The following is a 22,406-nucleotide window of genomic DNA, read 5'->3' as shown; positions in this document are numbered from 1 at the left end:
GGCCAACCTCCTGTGTGTTATTGACGTAACACACAGGAGGTTACGTCGTATTGACGTAATATTGACGTATTGCTGTGGTGCTACCGGACACATAGCTCGGTTCTGTCATCGGCGCAGGGAAACATCACGATACGATCCGCCATCAACGTTTCGTCGCGACGGCAATGGTCGCAACAACGATCCCTGGTCCGCCTATTCCAGGAGCACCTCACGACAAGAGAATCGGCGCAATAGTTCCCCCGCTTCTGACCGTAGTTTGACACCTCCGCCCGCCCGACGGCACCGTTCGCCTTCACCACGACGGCGGCTTTCACCACCGCCACCGCCGGGAAACTAGCCGGCGCGATCAATGGAGGTGAGGTCGCACAAAATGATTTACCTCAGATGCCTCCGCCAGTTACGATGCTCAAGAACAAAATGCACGTGTTAATAGATGGAGTATATGCAACGGCTTTAGTGGACACCGGTGCAACCATTTCTGTTATGAGTCATTCCTTCAAAGCTCGCATTGGCCGCAAAGTTATGTTTTCTTGGCACGACTCAACAAGATTTCGTGGTGTCGGCGGGGAAATAATTCATCCTCTGGGAGTATGCGTAGTTAACGTCTTGTTGGCCGGAAAGGTGTTCCCAACTGAGTACCTGGTTCTGCAGCAGTGTACGCACGAAGTTATTCTCGGGATTGACTTTCTCCAAGCCTGTGGTGCTTTCGTCGAGTGTGGCACCGGTGAACTTTCAGTCAGCAGAGAAGTTGTTCCTGACCTCGATGACGAGCTGCCGCCCGCGGAAGACACACTGGTTGTTTCCGATGAACTGACAGTGCCACCATGGTCCATGTGGTCAGTTGCCGTGTTCGCTTCCGCCTCTGCCGTATCTCGCTTTGATGCCATCGGTCAACGTCTCACCGGTCAGTGTGCTAAGAAAGACATCTTGGTGACTCGCTGCATTGTATCGATTAACAACCGAGCCACGTTCTTGTAGGCACTTAACTGTTCGCCAATGCCTGTTATACTTCCTCGGGGAATGAAGCTCGCCGTCTTTGATTATGCCATCGGAAATTCTATTGCTCCCCTTAACGACGAATAAGGTCATAAACGCTTGACCGTTTGCGAATGCAGTTGTTCCTATGAGTCGCAGATTCTGAGCATGGTTAGTAAGAACCTACGGTCACACGAGCGACAAAGATTGGTCGAGCTATTGGAAAGACGTGCTTCTGTGTTTGACTTCTGCGAAAAAGAGAAGCGACCATCTTTACCCTGTTCTCGAGCTCAGCACAGGATCGATACAAAGTCTGCTCATCCGGTCCGGCAAAAACCTTATCGAGTGTCGTCATCGGAGCGGAAAGTTATTGCCGAACTAGTTCAGGATATGCTACAGAAGGGCTTTATTGAAGAATCGTGCAGCCCTTGGGCAGCACCTGTCATTTTGGTTAAGATGAAAGACGGCTCTTGGAGGTTTTGCGTTGATTATAGACGATTAATCGCCCTCACCAAAAAAGATGTATATCAACTACCTCGGATAGACGATGTCATCGACTGTCTGCATTCGGCTTCCTACTTTTCTTCACTAGATCTACGATCAGGGTATTGGCAGATCCCAATGCACCCTGCTGACAAGGAGAAGACTGCATTCGGGACGCCCGATGGACAGTATCAATTTAATGTTATGCCGTTTGGGCTTTGCAATGCTTGACGCCGCCTTCAACATACTGCACGTACCCTCACGATCGTCGCCGTCGTCAACGTCTTCTTTGCTACAAATCGTGCCAGGCACTTGCACACTTAATAGTAGCTACTTCTTTTGGAGAGGCAAATACTCCTCCAGGAGAAGAGTTGTGGCTTCCATCGTACCGCAACAACACAACTAGAGTGTACAAAACAAAACCACCCGACCACGCCGCACGCTTATGCGGTTTGTGCAGCATTTTCACTAGCCGCAACTGCGGACTAAGCGATCGCAGTCTCAACGCGTTTAAAGGCTTAAAAATTCTGTAATATTCTATTTTCAAAAATAATATGAAATTGTAATATTTGACTAGTTTCCATGTTGTTTTTATTTGACGATGCAGGCATGGATACTTTGTGAGCAGGGAGCAACCTTGGACGTCGCTGCGACGGAAATCGCGCGGTCAAAGACGCATGTGAAAGCTTCCAGCGAAAATCGCTCTGCGACGTGCGCGACAGAACGATTTTTTTCGCCCCAATCGCGCAATGTGAAACGGCCTTTACAAGGTCGATCCACATAGGTCGCAAAGCTTTGGGCGAATAGCGGTTCAGAACGAATTGTCACCGACATCAGCAAGGGTGGTTATGGGAGCAGCGATTGAAGCGCAACTATGTTTGGAGGGAACAAGCATTGGGAAAGAAAAAAGCGTTTTTTAATTAAAGCGAGACACAGTTAAATTCATTCAACGAAAATGAAATTCCCGATCAATTTTATATACGCATGGCGAGAAAAGAACAACTCTATTTTACTTGACCATTATCAATAAATACCTTTTTTCGGCGCCCACCGTAAGAGCGTCTACCGATAGCGGTGGGTGTTGACGCCGCTATCACTTGCAATGCAATGCAACTCTTGAAGTGGGCAGAAAGGCGCGCTCGTAAAGTTCACTGCTACAATACGCCCCCACCCTCATGTTGCTTTGATTGCCGACGTTTGTCTGAATTTGGTGACGCGAGCAGTTTCATTGTTTCTTAACCTGTTCAGTCAAAAGTAGTGAGTTGTGACCGCCAGATAATTGTTTACTTTAGTTGTTTTCGTGGGACAGCGCTGGCCGACGGGCTTGGCGTCCGACGAAAGTACGAGCACTCTACGCTCAAACCCACGAAACACACAAGCAGCTACTTGATGTCTAAAAGATGTCTTGAACGGATAATTCAAAAGTCTAATAGCTGTCCTGGTCAAGACATTTGCTAGCCGTCGACCTCTACAGGTACTTCAGTAAGCCGTGTTAACGTTACGCTAAAAGTTGGCTAATAAACATCTCGACAAGGACAACTTTAAGAATTGTATTAGACGTTCCCAGAATTCTGTAATAATGGCTTCGGAAGCATTATGCAGGCTTTTGTAAAACATCTTGACAAGAACAAGTTAAGAACTTTATTAGACATTCCCAGAATTCTGTTATAAATTATAGCAGAATTCTGGGGACGTCTAGCAAAATTCTTAATTAAGCTATAAAAGCCTGCGTATTGTTTAAGTCATAAAGCATAATGGCTTCAGAAACAATATGCAGGCTTTTAAAACTATCTTTAAAGCAGCATTTATAGATTGTCATCCTACAGTGACGTGGTAAGCAAAATTAATGGCCACTTCAGCATACCATGCATCCATACGCTAGCTTCATAGTACATATGTTACTATATAGAACTGAAAAATAAATTGAAGCATTACATTATATTATTTTTAATAACTTGCATTAAATGTTTTAACATATATCGAATGTGCATAACAACACGCAGAAAAAAATACAACCTGACCTTGTGAGAAAGCGGCTTTATTGACTAATAAATTAAACGACATGCAGAATGATTTTACAAAATTTTTAAATAGAGTAGAAAAGGTGACCACAGAAAATAAGAGGCAGCTGCAGTAACCACAGCAATCCAGGTCCCTTCCCTCTTGGATACCACAGGCTGCCCACAGAAGTTTGCTCTGTAATACAACAGTGAAGAAAAAAAGTGAACAAAAAGCATGTAAACTATATATCAACACGACAGTTGTCAGTAAACAGCAATCATTTTCAACAGCAATACAATTATAGTTAAGCTCTGGCTTACCATGACTAACAGAAATGGCAGCCAGGCAGCCACATGGTGCCAAATAAGAAATAACAATACACAAAAGAGGTGCATAGAAATCAAAAGGAGCCACTTAACAGAACAGTCAAGCCTTGCATGCTCCTACAGGTATACCTTAAGATTAATTAGGTGTGCATGAAACTGTGCGAAACAAACACCGTTTGGCCCCTGTTCATCTGTTTGCAGAACATATGCCCTACAGCAAGATCAACAAATTTGTAGCAGCATATACATGGTCAAATGCCAAAAGTATGGAAACAATGCAGAGATTGTGCACGCACATAAACAAAGCGACCGAATAAGCATACATTCAGGCTCTGGCTTGCAACCATGCGACTTACCTTGACTAGACAAAAACAATGAAAGCCAGCAGGCCTTGTGGTTCCGTGAAAGAGTAAAACTGCTGCATAGGAAATAAAAGGAGACAGTCAACAAAACAGTCAACGTCTTGCTTGCAACCATGCGACTTACCTTGACTAGACAAAAACAATGGAAGCCAGCAGGCCTTGTGGTTCCGTGAGAGTAAAATAACTACATAGGAAATAAAAAAGAGACAGTCAACAAAACAGTCAAGCCTAGCATGCTTCTATATGTTTATCTTAAGTTTGATTGATGAGCACACAAGTGTTGAAAAATATGGCTGCTTAGCCACCGTTGAACTCTTTATTTCCGTTCCAACATGTGCCCTACAGCAAGATAAAAAACAAATTTATAACAGCATACAAACCTTGACAACGACATATGGGTGAGAAGAATGTAAGAAAGTTACAATTTATGACCTGCTTCACACTTCAAAAGATGCACAGCAGTCTGTAAAGTTGCAGCCCTGATGTTTATTTTACGTGTAATTATGCGGATAAATTTTAATTGCACAAAATCTTCATAACACTATTGAAAATATATCTGCCCTGGACACACCAAAGATGCACGGGCCCGCAAAAACAAAAGTGGCGTGCAAGTTGCAAGTTGTAGCAGGTAAACGTATACGTACCGTAAGGAACTGCACCGTATATATCTGCAGGCGCTGGTCAAGGCTTGAACGTAACCAAAAGAGCCACGAGCAGTGCACACGCTATGCAGACTCGATAGAACTTGGGAAGAGAACCATGAGCACCGGCTAGCGAACACTTGCGAGCCATGAGCACGGCCCTTTAAATCGCTCGCGGTTAAAGCCCCTGGAAGCTGTACTCGCGGTTAGGGAGCCTACGTGCAAGCACTGGTTAAAGTCCCTATATAAGAAAAGTACCGCCATCCTTTGATAAACGCCGCTTCTCTCTTTCCTGTATCTCCGATTGGACGATGATAGCGCGCTCTTTTCACTTCTTCATATTTTCTTTTTTTCCGCCTCAGAGCCATGTTGAAAGTCCTCTGCGCAGCCGCAGTCGCCGCCGGCGGCGGCGGCGCGCGCCCGGCCTGAAAGCTTCAACGTGGACTTTCTAGGGGCGCCACCGTCGACTTGGCTTTCGCAAGCAAAAAGTAAAGAAAAAAGGTCGCAGTTTCGCCCGAAAGGCGAAGCATCAATTGCGATAGCAAATTGGTAGAGAGCCATTCGGAGTAGGGATAGTAGAGTAGTTTTATCGGCCGCATAAAGTTGGACACATTCGCTTTCTAACTGAATTGACAAGCGTGGTGTCATTGCGCACAAGCTAACATGAATAGATCACACTGAATGACCGCAGACAACAGACAGTTTTAGCAGAGCACCGCCCCCCGCACTCCGCTCCGCTCAGATTTCCCGCTCTGAGATGCTGCAGGGAACTGCGTAGATTTCGCATTTGATAAGCGCGTCTTGCCGAGACGCGAGCGACGCGCTATCAACTCGGCTGCAAAACGACGAAGCGGCCAAGTAGACACGCTGTCACGCTCCGCTCAGTCTGCTTTGTAGCGGAGCGAGGGATGCGGTCTTCGTTCCGCTGCCGGTATGAGTGTTGTGCGCAAGCGCAATAGCGTTCCCGCTAAGCGGTTATGCGACATTTGCTAGCATATGCCGATCTGAGCGGAGCGGACAGCAAGCGCTCAGCTAAAGCACTCTAACGACTGTCAAAACGCTGGCAGCAAGCGCAGCCGCTGCAGCCAGCGGGCGAAGAAGCGTGTGGTCTATCGCTTCAACGGAAACTGAGCGGCATTTACAAAGGTCAGAGCCGTGTGGAGATAAGAGACGGTGCTGGCGACGGCCACCACAGCCAGTGCAAGCGTATTTGCTGGCAGAGTTGAAGCTGCTCCCCCCCTCCCTCCCGCGCTGCCTCCCCGCTTTTTTTTTTTTTTTTTTTTTTTGCTTTCGCGTGGGAGATTGCGTTGCCAGTTCCCCTTGCGCTGGGTTGCAAGATAAGCATTTGGTGCCGTAGCACAGCGTCTCCCCGCCTCCCTCCCCCCATACCCCCCCCCCCCCCCCGGCCTTTCGCGCGACAATCGCGTTTGCTTTCCGCCGTGCGTTGGCTCTCCGTGATAGCGCGCGTCCCCCGCGCGCTTTTACTCGCGCATAGGGCGCGCGACGACGATTTTATCGCCCTTGGAATCTATACGGAACCTCACGGCGACGGCGACGGCGACGCCGACGGCAGAAATCCCGTTGAAGTGTCCATATAATTGATCTCGCAATAAAAGCAAGCGCTTTAGGAGAGCTGGCGGCGGAGGAAAGAGTAGATGGCGGTACTTTTCTTATATAGGAACTTTAGCGCTGGTAACTTTGCGCACCCCCTGGTGCGGTCAGATCTGTCGCGCGCGGCCAGAGATGTCGGCGACGATAGCTGGTATCGCAATTCCGGCTTCACCGCTTGTTCACGAAAAGGGAAAGGGAGGCACGGCTCTGATAAGGACGCTGAACGGGAGCGCACGTGTGCGCCCGGCCGTTTTCTTTTTTTTTTCTAAACTTTCACTGTCGTGACAGACCACGGTGTAAGATATATTTTAGGGTGGTGGTGGTGGTGGTGGTGTTGAAGCAGGCGGGGTTAGCCTGGCATACATAGCCGGCAATTGTTCCGCCTGATCCTCCTTCGAGTTGAGATCAGGGGTGTGTCACCAGGTGTCGTTGAGCCCCGTGTCTCGCAGGAAGGCTATCAGCAGTCGTTGCGCTCTCTTCCTGATTGTCGCAGGCCCTCCGGGGAAAACGACGTCTTCAAAGGTACCGTGCGTAAGACCGCTCTTTTGTAGGCTGTCGACCATCGCTTTTCTTTTTGTGTCAAACTGCGGGCATATCCAAATGAAATGTTCGATGTCACCAATGTCAACACAGAATGCACAGAATGGGGATGCGCGAAGCCCAGTTTTGAATAACCAAGCTGGGGTGTACGCGGAGTCGGTTCTGATGCGGTATAAAAGCGTCGCTTCTTCGCGGGTAAATCCATGAGTCACACAGGCTTCGTGGGGATTCTTGTGGATCTCCTTAAAGTGAAGGCGGATTGCACCCTTAGGGTTCTGAAAAGCTTTTGAAGCTTTCACTTTTGGGACACATGTCAGCGCTAGGCGAGCAAGGGCGTCAGCTTTCTCGTTTCCATCAATTCCTACGTGTGAGGGTATCCACTGGAATCTTATGTTAAATCCTTTGCTTGTCAGATCGTTAATCAGTGCCAGAGATTGCCTTGTAAATTTCTTTAAAGGTAGGCCACGATGTAATCTCTGTAACGCTGACTTGGAATCCGTCAGCACCACGACATCTCGTGCAGAAAAGGCCCGTAGTTTCCGCAAAGCCGCGGTGATTGCGGCGCTTTCTACTGTTGTAGAGGAGACAACGCGATCCAGTCGGCCAGACCATGACACATCAAGGGATGGTATGCAGAAAGCCGCTGCGCAGCTATCTGTTTGTGCGCACACCGAACCATCTGTGTACACTTGTAGGTGGCTTTGAAACACTGTGCTCAAGTGTTCCAGCACAATAAACTTTGCTTCTGCAGTTGAAATGGTGCGTTTCGCCGGTAGGTGGGGTACACTGAGGCTGCATGTAACGTCCGAAAAGGACCATGGCGGGTCAGGGCGACTTCGTTTAGGCCATTCAGTATTCAGCGCCGCATGAAAATGTGAGCGAGTTCTTGCTCTTAGCCGCCGGAGAAGCGCCATGCCTGCGCGGGACTCACCCAGCCTTAATAGCTGCATCAGCAACGCCTGAGATGCCAAGAGGCGGAGTGGAAGAGACGCTGCCTCATTAGTGACTTTCTTGTTTGAAGCCGTCTGTGGAGCTCCCATCGCCAAGCAAAGTCCCTTTCTGTGCACAGCCTCCAAGCGCTCGAATTGACTCGATGACGGTGATATCAGAGGGAGCTGATAGAGAATGCGGCTTCTTATCAGTGCAGCGTTCAGTTTAAGCTTGGACATAGGGTTGTTTCCCCAACGTACACCTGCCAATCGACGAAGTGCGTTGACTCTTTGCACTGATGCAGCCACAACACTTTCGACCGCACGACGCCATAGTAGCTTGCTGTCGATGGTGACGCCCAGGAATCGAACATGATTTGCACGACGAATTGAATGCCCTCTGATGTTCAGCGTAAGGCGTGTTGACTTGCGTCTCACTCCCGGGAAAAGCATGAAGGCAGATTTTTCCGCTGATAAAGATAAGCCAAGCGTCGATAAGTGGCGTTCGATGGTGGTGATTGCGCCCTGGGCTATCCGGGCCAACCGTTTGTGTTGGTACCCCGAGATCCAAATGCAGATGTCATCTGCGTAGATAGACATTTTAACTGCCGTCCGACCTACTTTCAGTGCATCTGGAAGGCTGGCCATGGCAACGTTAAAAAGCAAGGGAGATAGGACGCTTCCTTGTGGGACACCGAGGGAAATTCGTCGTTTATCACTCATTATACTGCCGAGCTTAACTTGGACACACCGATCTCTGAGAAATTCATGAACGAATCGAAGAGCATTTCCCGAGACGCTCATGTTTTGGAGTCCGTTGATGATGCCTGTATGAAGCACACAGTCGTATGCCTTGGCAACGTCCATAAAGATAGCGAGTGTGGAAAGGCCGTCTGCGCGATGGTTGGTGCTCGATATGGCTTAGTAAATCCAAGACACTGTCCTGGGCACTCAACCGTGGACGAAAGCCGGTCATGCACGATGGCAGTCTACTTCCTTGCTCAAGATACCACGTTAGCCTCGTACATACTACTCTTTCCATCAACTTTGATACGCATGATGTTAGCGATACTGGCCGATATGAGGCGAGGTTCGCAGGATCCTTTCCGGACTTGAGTACTGGCCACCACCCATGCTATCTTCCACGTTTCTGGAATCTCTCCTGTGCTCCAGACGTGATTAAATATGTCCAGAAGGGCTCGTCTTCGATCGTATGGCAGATTTGTCAGCATCTGATTGCTCATCGAATCGGGACCCACAGCACAGCGTCTTCTTAATTTGCTAAGCGCCAAATTCAACTCACGGAAAGTGAATGGCGCATCCATGGTATGGAATGATTGCGGCAACATAGGGCTCGATACTCCTGCTGATCTGCCAGATGTGTAAACGTCTGCAAAAGCTTCTGCAAGGGTTTGCAAATCTTTTCGTTGCTTTAAAGCAAGTGCTTCGAATGGCCTGTGCGGGCGAATCTTTCCGGATAGGCTATTCATTACTCCCCATATCCTTGTCATGGGAGTAAACGCCGATAAGCTCTCACAGAAAGCAGCCCACTGAACTCGTCTTAACCTTTTTGTGTGACGACGGATGACAGCGTTTATCCTGTTGTATTCCGTTTTTGCAGAGGTATTTCCCGTTTTTCTCATTAGCTTGCGCTCCGCTCTCCTACGCGCTGCGCAGAGGTTCTTTAGTTTCAAATCAGGAGTAGGGAAATGATCTGGCAGTTTCAACATTGAGGTAGCCACTCTCTTGCTCCGCAGCATATCTGCGAACAGCTCACCAGGGGATTCATCCAACGCTTCTCTGTATGTGTCCCAGCGTGTCACAGCACAGAATTGTCGACCAGCAGTGTGAAATCCGGTGATGTTGGTGAAGATCGGAAAATGGTCGCTGCCCATCCTGTCTGGGGCCGTTGTCGACGATACGCAGAGGTCTGTAGAATGGGTCACGAGGTCTATGGCACTCCATGAATCTGGTGGTCTGAAGAAAGTCAGCTTGCCATCGTTCGCGATACTTAAGTCAGCAGCATCCGCGGCAGCGACAAGTTCCTTGCCTCGGAAATCTGTAATCTTATCTCCCCAAAGCGAATGATGTGCGTTAAAATCGCCACAGATTATTCTAGGAGAGGGGCAACGAATACAAAGGTCCTTTATAAACGCCTCCATGGAGACCTTCCTGCGTGGACTTATATACACCGACACCACACTTAGTTTTCGGTTTCCTAGGCACACTTGCACAGCGGTGACTTCCAAGTAGGTAGAACAAAGGTCTTGCACTGGTAAGGCGACGTGAGGTATTTCTCGCCTGATGTATATCATCGCACTTCCATTGGCAAATGACGGTATACTCGAATTTCCATGTCTGATGTATCCTGGGATCGTCCTTCCATTAGGGAGACCAGCCTCCGAGAGGGCTAGGATTGGTATAGGCATGTCTCGAAGGAAAAGGCTAAGTTCACACAGACGCTGTTGAATACCGGCGCAGTTCCATTGCATTATTAGGGGCACTTTTGGACGACGGAGTGGACCAAGTGAGCGAGAAATTGCCATTATGCTACTGAGGGTATGTGGAAGTAGAGCAGAGTATTACTGACTCAAGAGCCAGCACTGCTTCCAGCATATCCTTCGTTGAACTCGTAGGCATCTTCGCGACGTGGGAACGTAGTGCCGTGAACAAAGCGCGTATCACATGCTGGCAGTTTTCCAGCTGATTGCTTCCAAGTGGTGCTTGAAGTCGGTTCACTGCGGCCGCATAGGTGCGCTTTTCGGACTCTTTTGCAACAGGTTTCTCAGCGGCGGTGACCGTTTGCGTTGGCTCAATAACTTCGTTTATCGGTGTGAGACGCGGGAAATGAGAAGCGTACTCTCTTTCCAAACCAGTTAGTTGTGGCGCGCTGAGTGTCTTCTTCGTGTTCGATGGTGCGCTTGCATTCTTTGTACCCAAAACAAACATCTTGTTCTTTCGTTGAGCAGCTGTCCGCGCAGGACATCGACCGTAGCTAGCAGGATGGTCGCCGCCGCAGTTTGCACACACAGAGTTTTCTTTGCTTGCACACGGCTTAAAATCATGAGGTCCCCCACAGCGCTTGCACCTCGGTTCCCCACGACAGTACTTGGCGATATGTCCGAAGCGCTGGCACTTAAAACAGCGTGGTGGTGTCTCCACGTAGTCGACAAGCTCGTGTCTGGTGAAACCAAGGTTGATCTTCTCCGGGCGTTCAGAATTTGGAGCAAATGTGAGAACCACCGAGTTAGTGCGCCTTGACTCCCATTCAGATGACGAGGTTTGGACCCGACGGATGATTATTCTTGCATGAAATACTCCCTGAGGTCTCAGGAAGGTGAGCAGCTCTTCATCCGAGTACCATTTTGGGACTCCTCTAACAATGCACGTGTTTTTCATATAACTGTGTGGGACACGGGCAGATATGGCTATGCCGCCGATATTCTTGGTCTCTAGAAGGATGTTGGCTTGTCCTTCTGTCTCAACGTCTAAGAGCAATGCTCCCTGTGCTGTGAAGTGACTCTTCACTGGTGCTCCACCGAGAATCGTTTCAAGCTCAGAATACAGGAGAATAGGGTTCACTTGCCTTAAATCAGCTCTTTCGGATGCTGCAGTGATTAACACTGGAATGCCCTCCGCCCTGTCTTTACGATGGCGCACAATTCGGAATCCACCTTCGTCCATGTCGAGGTCTGAAAGGTTCGCCACGTTGTCATCCTCGATGATTGTTGACTCGTCTTCAGAGTCACCAGTGTCTTGTCGCTTGCAGTCAGGCTGGCTTGTACAAACCAGCTGGCGTTTCTGACCCGGTGTCACCCCTTGGGAGGTCATGGCGGAGTGCTCGTCGGTGCCAGCTTGGATCCTAGCACCTTGCGAGGCGGCGGGTGGCGCAGCACCCGTCGGTCTCCGATACGGAAGGTACCTTTTCGAGTCGACCGACGTGGTGAACAGTTCTGACCAGTAAAATTACCAGAAAATAGCAATAATAACGATAAATGTAGCCAGAGCTACTCAGACAGGCTAGCAGCAGCTTCGTCGTCTTCTTCCTCTCCCTAAGATATATTTTACACCGTGTGACCGACTCACCCGTATCATGCATCACGCCGGGGCACGGGTGAGTTTTGCTGGCCGCCCGGCAAACACGTTGTCGACGCGGCGATTGGAAAGGAATCAAAGAAAATAACCCCGCAGGATTTTTCTGCTTATTTACCCAAAGGGGGAAAGGATCGAAAGGCTATTCGGTCATTCCAGCGACTATACGCGGCGCGACGGTAGGCCAAAATGGCTGCCGAGACGGTGATAAGGCGATCTCGCAAGCGTGTGCATCTAGAGCAGCAAAGCAACGTCAGGCTCTCTAGTTTCGCTGGAGACCATGCTTTCTCTCGCTAAACAGACACAAAGGTGTGTGAATGAGGGCGAAGCTACTTTCAACGCCGGTCACATCATATGCTGCGGCATCAAGTCCATTACAGACACCGAGGTCAGCGTCAAATCGCTCTGCCTGCAGACGATTGCAATCAAGGGCCCGCTACGGCACTGTTTGAGAACTGTGGCACGCTGCACCATTGGCTGAAAATGCGATTATTATTCGCTATTTTCATCTTCGGCGCGTCCATGACTACCGCGAGACCGAACCGCCGAACTGAGTCGCAGATTTCTATCACCGGGTGACTGTTTCGGAGGAGGGCCGCGTAGCGCCGCCTGCGTCGCTGGAATGACCGCATAGGATGCGACGTTAATGGATTGCATATGGCTTGTTAAAGTCGCACGGAATGTAACGCTGCGCGTCGGGCACGCGCATTTTAAGTCTTTTTCAGTTTCACGGCGCACGCCCAAGCATGTCGCACATTTTCTGACAAAAACATCTAAATAAGTTCTTGAGTTAGATGCTCTCAAGACGTTAACCAATGTATACTCCGGTGACGCCAGAGGTGGGGTGTTAACACAGATGAAACACAATAGCATATTTGATTAACCGTACTTCCTGCTACATAATGTTTCCAAGAACATCTGTTTAACGTCTTCGCGTAGACCAAGACGTCTTTAGCCCTTTGAAGCCGTTCCGAGAAGTTTTTAAGACATTTTGTGTTTCGTGGGAAGCGTTCGTCGGCCTCCAAGGAAAGTATCTTCTGTGCAGCGATGCGATTTCGACACCCGTACGGCTGATCTTTTCCTGCATCGCTTTCTGCGCTGAAATCTCGAAACGCCCATCAAGTCGAATGGCGGGACATTTGAATATACAGCTCTAATGGCAGGCCTCCGAAAACAAATGTCGCGCCTTTGAGAACAAAATGACGTCACGTTTGTTTTTAACGGATATGACGTCAAATTATTTTTTCTTCCTCCGGAAGTGTTCCCTCCTCACACAGATGGCGCTAAGCCCCATGAACCGCCATGTTTTGAACGTATGGGCTTCTATTAGAGTGTACTAGACAATGGTCCACTCTAGCTTCTATGGAAGCTTCACTACCAGGTATACATGGCTTGCACCGACATCACATCCGGTCGCCGTGAGATGCCTGTCGGCCATGCTGACGCACCGCTGCCAGGCCACTGCTTGCTTACCGCCGCCTCTGTCAGCTCGCATTGTGTTGGTTCGCGACCACTCGCGGCTTCAATATGGTTTTCTGCTCAGTCGTTGGCTGCTCCAACCGTAGCGACAGCTCCAGGCGACAGAAGAAGCCTACTAACACGAACTTCTTCCGAATTCCGAGGATCGTCGTAGACAGGTGCGAGCGCTCTAAGACGCTCAGCTAAAATCGGCGCACGTTGTGGCTGGCTCGCATTAATCGGGCTGATCTGGACCCCCAGAACCCCAATTTACTGTCTGCGGAGCGCACTTCGTGACAGGTAAGAGGCTTGTGCCATGAACGAAATGTTCGCGAAAGCGTGGGAAGCAAGGACTACGCTCTGAAGAAGTGAATGTTTTTGATTCGCATGGACGCCATCCGATTTGTTCGATAGCACGAACCCAGACTGGGCCCCGTCGATGCATCTCGGCTACAGCATTAGGCAAGCAGATGCGGATCGCTACGAGCGCAGCGAGCAACGACGGCAGAGAAAAACGGGGGTATGCACACCAGATAACCTGGCCGCGAACAGAGCAGTGTAAAAGAACAGGCATCGTTTATCTTCATTACTGTATTTCCACAGTGTAAATCAGACTAATCGGGGCGGAATTTGAACCTCGTAGCGTTTGCTGACATGCTCGGTAAATTTTGGTACGCGGGCGTCTTTGAAGTTTGCCCGTCATCTAAAAAAACGGTGCCACCACATCCAGATGCACGATTTATTTTTCAATCCGCGTAAATCACAACATTGGCAGGCTATTTTTCGAAAAAAACGTGCCAGAAAAGGTTCTTGAGCTCACCTCTCCGAGGAGAAGCACCTTTTCGTCTCGTAGACGCATTGCAGACAGGCTTCTCACCCACCCGCTGGTGAAATAGTTGTGTGCTTCCATTGATTTCAAAGCTTTCATTTCTTCCAACGTCACAAAGCTGGAGGAGTAAACTAGATAGTTTACGATATCCCCGTGGCTCACATCAGGGAACACATTCGCGTCGATCGTCGGGTCTGTGGTTTGCACAAGATGAAGTGCATCAAATGGGGCTTTATTGAACGAAACACTCTCTTATATACACATTATCAAAGGGGCGTTGCAGCCAACTGAGTGCGCGTGTGCATGACAGTGCACTGCGTCACATCTCCCTTTTTTTTTATTAAATCAAAATCACGGAAGTTCTGGCATCGGGTATCTTCGTGGTGGTCGGCGGTTGCGTTCGCTTCTACGCAGTTGTGGCTCTGTGGTTCCCACTGTGAGTCGATGTTCATGTGTGGGCGCCAATGAGTCTGCCGCAGGAGTGGGTGCCAGACGGAGGTGTTCCCTGGTGCGCTGCAACTGGAGCCCTTCTTCGGTCTCGATAATGTAGGCTCTCGGGCTGTTGGCAGGCTTGACAACTGTAGCAGGGGACCAGGTTTTTGATGGCACGCTGTACACTGTGACGCGGGAGCCATTAGGAAGATCTGGTAGAGACCTTGTGCCTCGGTTGTAGAAGGAACGTTGTTTAGTCCTGATGTCGTGGAGCCTCCGTTGCACGTCTTGAGGGGGTATGGTTTGCGGTCGCAGGTGGCTTTCTGTGACTGGTAGCAGCGTCCTCGCCTGTCGGCCCATAAGTCTCTGCATCGGAGACCCTAAAAAGGAATCGCGAGGCGTATTTCTCCACTCAAGCAATGCAGCACAAAAATCCACTGTACCGTACCGATACCTCTTCAGTAGTTTTTTGGCTTCTTGAACCGCACGTTCAGCCATTCCGTTTGATCGAGGGTAATAAGGACTGGAACGGACGTGGTGTAAGCCAATCTTACCGACAAAATCACGGAAGTTCTGGCTGCTGAATGGCGGCCCATTGTCGGTGCATATGCGCTGCGGGAAGCCGTGTGTGGCGAATATGTCGGCGCAAGCAGCAATCACCTTGTCGGCTGTTGTCTGCACGGGCCTTAGTTCGAAAAAGAAAGAATAAAAGTCAACAACCACCAAGTACTCTATGCCATTGTGATAGCAAATGTCGGCTCCTACAACTTCCCAAGGTAGTCTTGGAATTTCATGATTCACCATTGGCAAGCGTTGATTTCGTGGCTTGTGTTTCTGGCAGGTCTCGCAGCGTCGAGCAACTTCTTCTATATCGCTGTTTATAGAAGGCCAAAAGAGCACCGTTCGGGCACGTGCCTTCATCTTGTCTGCTCCTCCATGTGCGGCATGAAGGCAGGCGAGTACTTCTCTGCGCATCTTGACAGGAATGATGAGGCGGTTGCTCCGGAACACGAGACCGTCTTGCGCGTGTATCTCGTCACGGAAGTTCCAGTAGCAACGTAGTTCGCCACTGACATCAGCTTTGCTATCCGGCCACTGCGTGCTAGCATACTGTCGAAGCTGCACCATCACTGGGTCCTCGTCGGTCTCTTGAAGAACTTGGCTCAGCCGACTGTCTGAAACTTGAAGACAAGCAACGGCATTCACATGGTAGTTTAGGCACTGTTCTTTCAGTAGCGCTTTGCTCGGGAACCGCGATAAAGCGTCAGCGACAAACAGCTGCTTTCCAGGTGTGTACTTGACGACTATCGGGTACCTCTGTAAGCTGAGGCGCATGCGCTGAAGTCGCAGAGGGCATTGGCATAACGGCTTCTTAAATATCATTTCTAGTGGCTTATGATCCGATTCGACTACAACTTCTGGCTGTCCGAAAAGATAGTCACGAAATCTTTCACAGCCGTGAACGATTGCCAGCATCTCTTTTTCAATCTGGGCATACCTTTGCTGCGTTTCGGTCATCGAACGTGACGAGTACGCTAGCGGATGCCCATCCTGTATAATTACTGCGCCGATTCCGTTCTGGCTGGCGTCTACCGATAGCCTGATCGCTTTGCCCTTCTGGTAGTAGCTTAATACAGGAGCTGTGGCAAGCGCTTTCTGTAAAGCCTTGAAGCTAGCTTCCTGAGGGTCTTCCCAAACCCACGCGACATCCTTCTTTAGTAGTTCTCGAAGTGGCGCTGTTAGGTTTGACATATTCGGAATAAAGCGGGAGACAAAATTTACCATGCCCAGGAACGTCTGCAGCTCCTTCTGGTTGCTTGGCGTCTGGACTTGCAAGATGTCTTCTAGCCGCTGTGGATCCAAACTCAGCCCGTCACGTGTTAGAACATGCCCAAGGTACCGGACAGATTCCTGTAAAAACCGGCATTTCTTTCTGTTTAATTTTAGGTTGTACTCTTGGCATCGTCGCAGGACGTTTGCAAGGTTGATGTCATGCTCGGTTCTCGTTCTGCCCCACACTAGAATATCGTCCATGACAACCGCTGCGCCTTTGATCCCTTCTAGTACCCGGTGCATGGCACGCTGAAATATTTCCGGTGCGGACGAGATTCCAAACGGCATGCGTAAAAACCTGTAACGGCCATAGGGAGTGCTCATTGTGCAGATTTTGGAGCTTTCTTCATCTAGCTTGATTTGCCAGAAACCGGAGGCTGCGTCCAAAGTTGTAAAGTACTGCGCGCCACTGATCGAAGGTGCTATGTCTTCCAATGTTGGCATTGGATAGTGCTCGCGAAGCAGCGCTTTGTTCAGATCAGAAGGGTCTAAACAAATTCGTACCTTCTCTCCTTTAGTGACGACGACCATGTTGCTGGCCCACTCCGTCGGCTCTGTCACTTGCGCGATCACTCCCGATGTCTCCATGCGATCCAGCTCTGCTTTCACCTTGCTTTGCAATGCTATTGGAATCCGCCGTGCTGGTTTCACTGCTCCCTGGGAACCAGGCTTGAGCTTCAGGTGGTAAACCATACCCTCCAATTGACCTAGGCCCTCGAAAACGTCTTTGTAAGGTTTCGCAGCATCGTAAAGCTCTAGTTGCTCGACATAAGAGACTCTTTTTAGTAAGCCCAACTCTTCAGCAACTGCGCCGCTCAACGTCACGGCAACCTCGTCCTCTACAACAAAAAAGTCTGTCTGAATCTTGCTTTCTCTCATTGCAACTTCGAGACGAACTTGTTTCGTTGCTTTTTTCTGGAAGCCAAAGAACGTGTTTAAAACTACGTTACAGTCGTGTGGCTGCTTGTTTGTTATTTTCTGCAGCTGGCTGCGCGCGATAATTGAGCAGGTTGCGCCTGTGTCCAGCTTGCAAAAAATTGGTTTTCCTTCTATCTGAATGGTAGCCGTCCAGCGATCGTCTTTCCCATGGACATGCGATACTGTTTCCAACCAGAAATCGCCTTGCGTTTCACCGTCTTGCGTTTCAATAGATGCTACCTTTTGCTCTTTCGAGTGAAAGTTCTTCTTCTTGCAGGCTATGGCGAAGTGATTCCTTCCGCCGCATTTCCTGCATGTGCGCCCTTTTGCGGGGCAGACATGGTCAGTCTGATGCATCTTTGCGCACTTTGTGCAACGCCGACCTTTTGCCTCAGATAGCGCGTTCATCTCGGCAGCGTAATGGCTTTTGGGGCGTGCCTGTATTTCTTCGCACTGTTCTTTGCCATGTTCTCGCGAGCGGCACATTTCTACCGTCTTTGCAAATGAAGCATTTTCAGAGACGAGCTTTTCTTGCAGCTTTTTGTCTCTTATTCCAAGAATAATACGGCTTCTGAGCATACGCTCTTCGAGTTCCCCAAACTCGCAACTTTTTGCTAGCACTCGTAGGTCTGTTAACCAGTCGTTGAAGCTTTCGCCCTCATTTTGGTCGCGCTTTCCAAAACGAAACTCGTGATAGGCTAGATTTAGTGCGGGCTTGTAAAATGCCTCAAATTTAAGTTTCAGGACTTCTACGTCCGACTTCTCTTCATCCGATGCAAAAGCAAAAGTGCTATACGTCTTGCGCGCATCCTCTCCGATAATCATGAGAAAAGTGGCTGCCTGTACCTCTTTGGGTTGCTGGTTTAGGTACGTTGCCGTTGCGAAGAGCTCGAACTCCTGCCGCCACGTCTTCCAACTTTGCCATACGTCTCCTGTGGTGTCCAGGACTCTTGGCGGTGGCAGTAGCGTGGTGACTGGGGCGCTGGTCTGCTGGCGCTGTTGCTGTTCCCCGTTCTCCATTCTCGTACTAGTTCGGACCTTCGAGCCGCCCTCGTTGGCTTGCTACCCGTACGTTTTTCTTTCACTGGCTGCGTACATCGGCCGCATTCCGACCACTTCTGACACCATGTGGTTTGCACAAGATGAAGTGCATCAAATGAGGCTTTATTGAACGAAACACTCTCTTATATACACATTATCAAAGGGGCGTTGCAGCCAACTGAGTGCGCGTGTGCATGACAGTGCACTGCGTCACACCCGGTCGACGCCCGGTCGCAGCGTGTACAGGTCCGTACCGTCGTACATTTGCAACTTTTATTCATAGCGTACGCGCGCCGATCCCGCAAGTTCAGAGTAATAGCCTGCACTGAATTGCTCACTCCTCTGGGGAGGAGACATCATTGCCGAAAGGATAAGAAAACAATTCACAGCGTATCGGGAGAGGTCGGGCGTCACAGGCAAGGCACTTGACGGTTCGGACCGCACGGACGGACAGCTGCGAACCGAAGAATGGGTCGCCAGCATGGACACCGGCACTTGATTGGGGCGGAAGTGACGTCACGTGCAAGCTTACTGCTTACTTGACTTCATTGGGAGCATTAGCGACATTTACGTGGTAGTCGAGGCATTTTTGACTTTGCTAAATATAAGTAGTACGTGTAAGAGTGGCACTTGTTATCAGCAATCAAGAACCTCGCATCGTTAACGAAACCCAACCTTGTGTCGCTAGCTGAAGAGTTCCCAGTGCAGAAGTCGATGCGCAAGCCTGCAATTATTGAAGCAATATCCAAATGCGGAGCGAACGACGACGAAGTCGAGGAATGTTGGAAGGCAATTTCCCAACAGCTAAAAGAACGAGAGGTAGAACTGAAGTTAAAAGAGATGCAGCTGTACAACCTTGAACGAACTGACAGTTTCGACATCCGCGGATACATGCAACCTTTTAAGGCTGGTAGCGACCTCACTTTGTACCTCGTCAACTTTGAGAGGACGTCTACTAGAGCAGCACTTGCAGAAGAGACCTGGTCTCAACGCCTGTTGACTTTACTTCCAAACGAAGCAGTGGACGTAATCGCGAGAATGCAAGATGAAGATGCGCGTGACTACAATAAAGTAAAGCTTCAGCTGAGGCGAAGGTACAGCTTGTCTACAGAAGCCTTAAGGATGAAGTTTCGTAAGACGAGGCATAGTCAAGGGGAGTCATTCTCTGAATTCGCCTACAAATCCGTGAGCTTGTTGGAAGAATGGCTTAAAAGCGCCAACGCATACGAGAACAAGCAGTGTCTGATTGAAGTGTTTGCGCTATGAGCAATTCTATGCGTCTATTCCGGAGCAAATGCGCCTGTGGATTCAGGACAAGTCAAACGTGCAGACGTTGCAAACGGCAGCTAATTTGGATGACGAGTACTGTTCCCGCAGAACGGAAAGTTCGGAAGAACTGTGAAAGAAACCGTCGGGGGCTTTAAAAAAGTTTCAGAAAGGAGCGAAAGAAACGAACCAAGGGAAACTCGACAATGTTCCCATCCAAGTGCATGCGGTCACTCGAGTGAACCAAGAAGTTCCAAGTTTGAAGAAAAACGACCATTAGTCTGTCACAAATGCCAACAACCATGCCATATCGCAGTAGGGTGCCGACAGGCAAGTGTGTCCGTCAATTTCCTAACTGAAGAGAGCGATTTACTCTTGCCTTACACCTGTGACATGACGGTGAACGGCATCAGTTGCAAAGTTCTACGTGACACAGGAGCAACGTTTGATATCGTCCACCTGTCGTTTGTCAAGCCCGAGGACTTTACCGGATCGTGTGTCTGGGTGCGTCAGGCACTAGAGCCCGACACGAAGTGCTTGCCGGTAGCCAAAGTTGAAATGACGGGCGCCTTCGACAAATTTCAAACTGAAGCTGCTCTTTCAGACAAGCTCCCTCAAAAGATTCCTTACATTTTTTCCTAACAGATCAATGATGGACTTGCAAAACGCAGGAATGGAGCTTCATGCGAACCCTGTAATGGTCTTCACGAGGTCCCACACAAGAGCGCAAACTACTAACGCTACTCGTACCGTCGAAATTCCAGAGTAAAGTGATCCGTCACAAGCTGCCGCAACGAGCGAAACCGTACCCATAGAGAAAGGAATTCAACCAAGAGGGGACGCTCCTTTAGGGCCCAGCGGCCGAATTGACTGCAGCGTGCCAAGCGGCCGGTGTCAATCACTTACATCACTTCTGGTTTCGGTTTTGGGCGCGCGTATTTTGAACGCAAGCTAGCACGCCGGCTGCGCCCCCCCCCCCCCCCCTCTTTTTTTTTTTTTTTTTTGCTCTTCGTGCAGAATCGGTTTATTATTTAGTAAAAATGGTTGCGAACGATCTCGTAAAGTCCCATCGAATCTGTGCCACGTGCAATTTCACAAAGTAGACGCAAGACCTTTTGTGCAATGAGGAAATATTTATTTTGCTCTGTATAAAAGCTCGTTCCGCGCTTTTTGTGCGTTCATCCAACGTTGCGACACCAGCAGGTAAGGCAATAGTTCCTGTATGAAGCTCCACCGGACGGCACTAGCTGAAAAAAAAAAAGTAAATTACAAGCATGTTACATTTCAAAGCACGTAACAGCATGTTACAAGCATGAGTCATTTTGGTATTTAGACATAGGAATACTGCGTGTAGAGGCGAAACGTGCGAAAGCGGTGAATGGGCGGCATTACAAACAAAAGCAATTCGCTTTTACACACATGGCGTAGAAAATACCCGACTCATCCCAAACATATATGAAAACATCTGATTTCCAAGCGTTCCCCCATTTCCGGGCATTATTTCCTGCACTTTGGCTGCGCAAATACACGAGCGACTTCGCGTTTCCAAAACTTGGCCTCGGGCGACGCGACGGTACGCTACATACATAGAGACGGACGCAACAAAGACAAATGCGTGGGTGCAATGCCTTTTTTCAGTCCTTTAGAAGACGTAATTTTCGAATTACAAGTTTCTAATATGTTCGTCGTTCGCGCGTTCTGCCGGCGCCAGCAGCCCACCCTATGTTATCACTCTTGGAAATCGCCCATCGCGTTTTCAACACACTCTAAAAACAGTTGCACCCTTTGGGGCGTATTTTTGCCACAGAACAATAATCGTCATCTCACTTGCGTGGCTTTCCCTTCTTTAACGCTGTGCGCCCGGCACTTCTCGGTCACGAACGACAAGAGCGTTATCAGCGTGACACAGCGTTCTCGACAGGAAAGTAGCAAGTGCAGAGTTTTCAAGATAGGAAACGCAAGCAAGACAGTTGACGATTATTGTTGTGTGGTAAAAATGCACCCCAAAGGGTGCAACTGTTTTTAGAGTGCAGGCGTGAGTACCGAAAGAAGGTATATGCTGTTGCGGAGCCACAAAAAACGTCACAGACTTGTCCCTCTAAGATTCATTACACGCCAAACTAACTTTATCACCATGGCCGAGCTGCTTATCGCTAACTGCGTCACAGTGCGTTGTGCGGCCAGCGTGCCTCAAAAGTACCCTAGAAAGTAACGAAATTACTTTTCAGTAATGTCTGGCGTCAGAGAAAGCGGCACAAACTTCTCCCAGCAAGATGCACTAGACTACGCACCACGGCCCAGTTAGTTATCGCTAACTGCGACACGGCGCCCTGTGCGGCCAGTGTGGCTCAAAAACCGAAATAAGTTACAATAGTCCCATAGGAAGCGTCGGAAACATGTCTCAGCACGATTCATTAACTCAAATTAACTGCGCCAGGATGGCCGAACTGTTTTTCGCTAATTGCGTCTTAAGTCTCGGTCCCGTGCCGTAAGCCTAATTGCGTCGTAGACTGTGAAACAAGATTTCTCACCTTGCCGTAGTAGTGCAGTGTTATCTTGCCCCAGTGCAGAAGGAACGCAAGAATAAGCCGAGAGCCCAATAAACCAGGTTACATTTAAAAAGATAAAAAGAAGGAGACAGACGGGTCGCCCACCCCGCGCGCGAGCGC

At 49.3% G+C, this 22,406-nt stretch overlaps 2 protein-coding genes across 3 annotated transcripts in view; one reads left to right on the top strand and one right to left on the bottom strand.

Annotated features, from left to right (window-relative positions):
- LOC119458699 (uncharacterized) overlaps positions 1-22,406 on the top strand; it is a 604,514-nt gene that overhangs the window by 568,453 nt on the left and 13,655 nt on the right. The gene's annotated exons all lie outside the window — the stretch shown is intronic.
- Positions 14,599-18,578, bottom strand: LOC125947258 (uncharacterized). The gene is made up of 2 exons (XM_049671675.1): positions 18,277-18,578; positions 14,599-15,045 (listed from the first exon to the last, which is right to left on the bottom strand). The coding sequence occupies exons 1-2, from the start codon at positions 18,448-18,450 to the stop codon at positions 14,599-14,601; spliced, it is 621 nt and encodes a 206-aa protein (XP_049527632.1). The 5' UTR covers positions 18,451-18,578.

The sequence above is a fragment of the Dermacentor silvarum genome, chromosome 7 (genome assembly GCF_013339745.2).
Source record: "Dermacentor silvarum isolate Dsil-2018 chromosome 7, BIME_Dsil_1.4, whole genome shotgun sequence".
Classification (NCBI taxonomy): domain Eukaryota; kingdom Metazoa; phylum Arthropoda; class Arachnida; order Ixodida; family Ixodidae; genus Dermacentor; species Dermacentor silvarum.
The sequence above is the reverse complement of the archived record's forward strand: the minus strand, read 5'-3'. Positions and strand labels throughout refer to the sequence as shown.

What these genes read in the sequence shown, in the direction of transcription:
- LOC125947258 (XM_049671675.1), bottom strand. Translation starts at nt 18,450, where the DNA reads ATGGAGAACGGGGAACAGCAACAGCGCCAGCAGACCAGCGCCCCAGTC. An exon ending in TAAACCAGCAACCCAAAGAG is followed by an intron (nt 15,046 to 18,276) that starts GTACAGGCAGCC and finishes TCTCCGATGCAG; the next exon opens with AGACTTATGGGCCGACAGGC.